At 41.0% G+C, this 6,739-nt stretch overlaps 1 protein-coding gene across 1 annotated transcript; it reads left to right on the forward strand.

Annotated features, from left to right (window-relative positions):
- Positions 1-3,981, forward strand: LOC133739490 (cyclase-like protein 2). Its single transcript, XM_062167270.1, has 7 exons — positions 1-482; positions 692-736; positions 974-1,046; positions 1,747-1,844; positions 2,787-2,857; positions 3,283-3,429; positions 3,640-3,981. Exons 1-6 carry the CDS (start codon positions 71-73, stop codon positions 3,406-3,408), a joined length of 825 nt encoding a protein of 274 aa, XP_062023254.1. The 5' UTR covers positions 1-70; the 3' UTR covers positions 3,409-3,429; positions 3,640-3,981.
- The last annotated feature ends 2,758 nt before the right edge of the window (positions 3,982-6,739 follow it).

The raw sequence follows: 6,739 nt of genomic DNA on the forward strand, positions 1-6,739 counted from the left end.
CTATTCAAATAGCAACACTCATCATCCTTCCCAAACCAAAATCCCAAATTCCTGCTACACCACTCTCACCATGAATCCAATCCTTCTCCTTCTCCTTCTCCTTCTCCTCTTCTCCCTTCAGGCCACCCTCTCCCACGCCACCACAGCCTACCCTTCCATTCCGGGCACCACCCCCGTCGACGTCTCCTCCGGCGCCACCGCCTCCAACCTGATCCCCCCTCGCCGCGAAGTCCACGGAAACGGCCGAATCTTCGACATCACCCACCGCTACAGCCCCGACATGCCGGCGTTTGGCTCCGCCGACGGCGTCGGCCAGTTCCTCTGGCTCCCCCACAGCATGAAGAACGGCTCCATTGCTAACAACTCCGAGATGAAGCTCCCCACCCACACCGGGACCCACGTCGACGCCCCCGGCCACTTCTTCGATCACTACTTCGACGCCGGCTTCGACGTCGACACGCTCGACTTGGATGTCCTTAATGGTAATTATCTTCACTGAGTTCATCAAGTGCTGCCATGCCAGGTGGTGTTTGATGAATTGAGAATCGGTTGTTTTTGGGTTTATGGTTTGGTTTTAGCATCTGGGTTTTCTTTGCTGTGGTGTTTTCCTTTGACCCAGAGAAAAAGGTTGTAACTTTCGTTTGGTCATATAACACCGATCATGAAAGTTTGTTTCTTTTTGTATTGATAGGTGAGGCATTGTTAGTTGATGTTCCGAGGGATAAGAACATTACTGGTATGTATTTCTGAATATTTGTGCTCTGTGTCGTTGAAAACATAGCCTGCTGTTTCAAATCAGTGAAACTATTGAACTAATGCTTAAAAAGGAAAGAGGGAATTATAAGTAATAAGTGTGATAATATGGAAGGCTAGTAAAGTGGCCTTTTGGTCCGAGAGTGTAATCTTCTAATAATAAGTGACAGAGAAGATATAATGGATTCTACTGTTTTGACTTTGTATATAATAATTTCAGCTGAAGTCATGGAGGGCTTACATATTCCCAAGGGCGTGCGTCGAGTACTTTTCAGAACTTTGAACACAGATAGGTAAGTTTATGTGAATCGTCTTTGTATACAATTGCCACTGTTTGGTCTGTTCATCATCAATGTCATATACGAGTTTCTGTTGATGTTATTGCTTGTAACATGGGTGTATGCGCAATCTTGAATTATATACACACAAGTGAGACACCTTACTTGTGTACTAGTTATGTTGTATTGCTTGTCCACTCCCTGTTTTGGATATGCAGTAGCGACAGCTTGGTTAGAAAAAAGTTAACCTCTTTTGAAGTTTGGTTCAGAAAGAATGCCTAATGGAAATTTAGGATTCACTCGGTTAGAAAGAAAAAGCAAATATAGACTAAACGACAACATCTACCAGTTATTTAGAGGGGATGCATGTCGTTACAAATACTCAATTTCTCCCGAGTTTTCTGAGTTTTGTGAGAGTCGATGTTAGTTTCTGGTGATTATGATGATTCATGTGAACAAGAATGTCTTGCTTATATATTTAACCAGATTATTAGACAAGCAAGGACTTATTGTGTCAGGGGTCACCTATCCTATTTTCTATCACCACTGCCATTCTTCTTTCCAAAATGTATTGAAAAGATCTTGGTTTTATCAATAATTGCATTGCTGTTCTTCTACTAGATCATGTAGATATACAAGCGTGTAAATGTTGCTGAATATTTACATACAGTTCGATACAAGAAAGTTTATATTAACAAGCTTATTGCAATTTTAGACGGCTTATGTTCCAAAAGGAGTTTGACAGCAGCTACGTGGGATTCATGGAGGATGGAGCCAAGTGGTTGGTGGAGAACACTGACATCAAACTTATTGGTGAGATATGCATTTCTTTTTCTTTTTGGATAACACTACTGCCCCACCCCTGGAAGACGAATCAAAAGTAATCTCTCTCAAGTCTCAAATAGGGGTGAGGATATGGCCATTTGAGGTGTAGAAATAGCCAAAACTACCTCTCACTTTACATCACCTTGTTTTATGTGCATGCATCGAATCTATGCTGGGTATCAGCACTTCTCTACATGTAGTTTATAGATGGTCTTTTACTGTTCTGATATATCTATATGACATCTCAGTGTACCACATGAGGATTCAAAAGTAATCTCTCTCAAGTCTCAAATAGAGGCGAGGATATGACCATTTGAGGTGTAGAAATAGCTCAAACTACCTCTCACTTAAAATCACGTTCTTTTCCTTTTGTGCACGTGTCAAATCTCTACATGTAGTTTATGAATGGTTTTTTACTGTTGTGATTGACCTATATGACATCTAAGTATACCACACCAGAGGAATCAAAAGTAATCTCTCTCAAGTCTCAAGTAGAGGCAAGGATATGGCCAAATAGCCCACAATACCTCACTTAACATCACCTTATTTTTCCTTTATGCATGCTTTGAGTCTGTGTTGGGTATCACCACTTCTCTACATGTATATTATAGATGGTCTTTTACTGTTCTGATGGACTTATATGACATCTTGGTATGCCACACAAGGATCACAGACAAATATCAGTTGATTTCTTCAGTTAAACACCCATAAATATTTATGGATGATGCAAAATGCATCTATGTTCATATATTTCTGTTGAGTGAGAACTTTTGGGTTTGTAGCATGCATTTGAAACCACAACCCTATTGTTCAGTGTGCATCAATATTTAGTATTATATCATCTCTGTTCAAATTTTTTCAGCTTGTTTAGAATCTTATTGATTTGCTCTTTCATTTGAAGCTGATCAAATTGTCTTTTATGAAATGTAGGAATTGATTACTTATCTGCTGCTGCATGTGATGATTTGAGTCCGGCTCACCTTGTTTTGCTAGAAGGCAGGGTAAGAAATATTTGTTCGATGAATCATGAATGACTTTTTCTTTTGATCCTGACTTGTAGTCACAGACTCACAGTTGGTTGATTGTTTCCATCCAATCATAATCCAACAGTGATAAATACATCATGAAAAGAAGATACAAAAATAATTTATAAATCACACAACTTCTCATACTGAAATGATTTTCTATTCGACTAAAGTTGATTGTCTGTGATCTTCCATCTGGGCCTCTTCATTTTCTGTTGTTTTAGTCGATGAAACCATGTTCACTAGGTGAAGCATAATGTTTGCAGTCAGAGAAACTTGTAATTTTTGTGCTGAAAATACCTTCACATAAAAGGAATTTCGAGTTCTGTTATGTGGTTGTCTATTGTGAAGTAGAAAAGCAGTTATCAAGTCTCAAAACTAACACTTGTTTAATGTTGCAGGAAATCATCCTCGTGGAAGCCCTAAAACTTGATGACATCCAACCAGGAATATATTCTGTCCATTGCTTACCTTTGAGGTTGCAAGGTGCAGAAGGATCACCAATCCGATGCATTCTTATCAAATGAGCTGACTCCTTTTATATCCTTGTAAGTTGTTTATCATTGATTTGAAAATCTACCCTTGAACTGATGCAAAAAAAACTAGTTTCCGGTCGAACAAATGGAAGTTGTTTGTGCTATTTCTTTCACCTTTTCCATATGCCATCTGTCTGATGTTGAATTTGGATTGCTGCATTTAGATGTGATTGTACCAATTTTGAGTGTTACACAACCTTGAACTTCTTATATATGTTGCAGGAAACAGCAACAGCCCCAGGAAAAGTTGCATAGCAATGAAACGGACAGCATCCGAGTTCTTGCAAGGAATGGAAACGACGTGAGAAGAAGAAACACAATGTACCATATGCACACGAATACCGTAGTAATGTTAATAGCGTGTAAGCATTATATGAAACAAGAAATGTAATGTAATGTAAGAAACAAGAAATGTAATGTAATGTGACTGGAGGAGGTGGTGGTTGATTCATTAAATAAAAAAACCTCCACCATCATATGTACAAGTCAACAGTGGAGCTTGAATTTGTAAGGGTTCATCTATTTGTATCCAACTTATTTCTAAGTAGACCCAGCATTCATACCTGAATCAGTGTTAGATACTGTCTGAGAATCATGAGCTTTTAGAGCTTGATTTGCTGCCATCATTGATCGGATGAAATCATGGAATGGATAGAACTACCCCGGCGAGAGGAACACAATTGTACCGATTCGCCGTTGAAAGGTGGTTGTAAGGCGGAGATCTGGTCACGTCTGATTTGACCTGAAAATGGGCAAGTAGTTCTATAGTCACGACTCACGACAATTAGCATTAATTTTTTTGGTTCGTCGGTGTCAGAGCTATGATCATGCTCACTGTTGATAAATAGTTTTTTTTTTTTTGATACGAAAAGACTATATTAAAGATGGAAGCCTCTCTGGCATCCTGAGTTTACAACATCGAACATTAAGGCTCTTGAAGCCTGCATATGGACTCTATTTGTCCACACTGTTGATAAATAACCTTCAAAACATGATATGTGCTAGGCATGGTACCGAACAAAAACTCTTCGACAACCTGTAAGCTCAAAGTAGGCATTAGGGGTCGGTTACTTGTTATTGAAGTAAGGTGTGGTTTATTGGGATTCACCTTCCTTATCAGGGGCTAGCAAAATGCCCCTTATACCTTACATTCATGGAGTAATCAAGATAGAACTCGAGCACTCCAAGAATGAATATCGTATTGGAGATTACTTCATCCCCGGTAAAATTCTCGCATACCGTTCATGGCAAATAATCTAGGCTTGGGAGGCATGAACTTTAAGGTAGAATATCAATTTCTAAGAACATACTTTGTGAAACTTCATTTTGGTTTTGTATAAATTGACCTACAGTGAACTATCCAAATTTTTTTTTTTTAATTACATGAATTATTCATTTCACTAACGAGTTATTTAGTTAATAAATAAATACTATATGGTGTACAAATTTCATAATTGAGCAAAATAAATTGTCTCTCACTCCTTTTTTTCTTTTTTTTTTTTCCATATATACGAAAAGACTATAGATTAGATTTGAAAGCTTCTCGGACATCCACAATTTACAACGTCAAAGAGAAGAGTTCTGGAAGCCTCATTGGGCACCATATTGGTTCAAGAGGAGCCATTACAAGATTATGACCTAAGTTGGCAATGACATCATCCATAAAATTTGTTTCCCTAAAAATGTGTTTGAAAGTAATGGAATTGAAAGAAGTTGTAAGGGACCTAATGTCTTGTACAATCTTTTTTTTTTTTTTTTGAATAAAACATTATAGAGATTTCATTATTGTAGGAGTAAGGCCAGAATGACTATTACATATCCTTCCGCTACCATGTACAGATAGACAAGAAGTTGTGATGAATACACCACAGTGATACATAAGATATGATCATTTATTTGATATGTTATGCTCACTTATTCAAAGCGAGCCTATTTAACTATGAACCAGTATGCATAGTAATAGGCTAGTCTAAAAGAAAACTAACTAAAGGGTGGGTATAAAAACCCAACAGTCAGTCTGGACCTAAGAAAGCCAGGCCCCAGATCTATCTTCACTTCTCCGGGCCTCGCCCGCGGCCCAAGAAGGCCATCAAGGACAAGAGATCCACTAAGCCTTCTGGACCTCAACAAACCCAGTCCAATTACTATCCCGGCTTTTGACCCAAATAGAGGCCCGATGAGCCTGTTAAGGCCCAAACGCAACTGCCCTCTCGGCCACCACAAGGACGACGGCGCCTCCAGCTCAGAAAGCCACCGGCTAGTGAGGACTTTTGCCATCGAAGTCGCCCCGAACCCGGTTTAACGTTGGGTCCACCCATAACCCAGATACATGGCCATCCATACTGATGTGGACACCCAGAGCCAAAATGAAAGAGCCCTAGCGTCACCGCTTCGAATCACCGCTCTCCCGATCACTGCGAAGCTTGCATCTCCCAGCACCGTCTTCACCAGCAGCAAAACAGGCCAGGTTAGATTCAATATGGGCCCAAGTAGACCGGCATTGCTGCAATTAGACCGGCGTCGCTGCGACAGCCACCTCGACGCAAGAATCCCAACCCAGGAACTATCTGACACAACCAGCATCGCAGCCGGGATCAGCATAGTTACGATCCTGATTGCATCGTCGCATATTGGTAGCACAGATCCGTCCGCCGTCATAGCAGTCTCCGAGAGCCACACAAATTCCGGTGGCACAAAATCCGCCCTTTCCAGCCCGGGTTTGGGACACCAGCTTTGCATGTCGTGGTACAGACCACGATCCGGCCACCGCAAAGGTTTGGAAGGGACGCCAAAAGCCAGCCGCGACCAGAGAAGCTGAGATGGAGAGGAACCAGCCCAAGAGGACAGTCCAACCATTGCTGAAAACGAAACATCATCGAGAGGAAGGGGACAGAGGCGGCCGAAGCCGCTGTGTTCGGTGTCGCTCGGGAGCGACGCTAGGATCAGCGCAAGAGAGAGCGCTGTTAGAGAGAGGCTAGGGTTTGCCATACAGTAGAAGCACGCTGTTATTCTTGAGTAATCTTCGTGGCGGTTTAATGAGTCCATACACCGCATCAATTACCAATTTTGAGTCACCTTCAACTTCAATTCTGGTATAACCTGTAGCCTTGCTCTCGAGCACATGTTAGGTTGTCTCTTGGCGCCACAGCTTCTACCACTGGCAAAAATCGTCTTTCACTTAAAAGTGTGATTTAAACAAGATGTTTAAAACATAGCTTTTGAGTTTTGACTTTTGATCACGCCTTGCTTGGGATCGGAAAGTCCACTTTTTTGCTATGTAAAAGTGTAGTCTTGATCTTCCCCGTCCAAGTGGCACAGAAGA

The sequence above is a fragment of the Rosa rugosa genome, chromosome 3 (assembly GCF_958449725.1).
Source record: "Rosa rugosa chromosome 3, drRosRugo1.1, whole genome shotgun sequence".
Taxonomy (NCBI): domain Eukaryota; kingdom Viridiplantae; phylum Streptophyta; class Magnoliopsida; order Rosales; family Rosaceae; genus Rosa; species Rosa rugosa.

Excerpts from the sequence above, each read along its gene's own strand:
- LOC133739490 (XM_062167270.1), top strand. The coding sequence starts at position 71 with ATGAATCCAATCCTTCTCCTTCTCCTTCTCCTTCTCCTCTTCTCCCTT. Across the intron at positions 737-973 it reads GAGGGATAAGAACATTACTG|CTGAAGTCATGGAGGGCTTA; the intron begins GTATGTATTTCT and ends TAATAATTTCAG. Across the intron at positions 1,845-2,786 it reads CACTGACATCAAACTTATTG|GAATTGATTACTTATCTGCT; the intron begins GTGAGATATGCA and ends TATGAAATGTAG.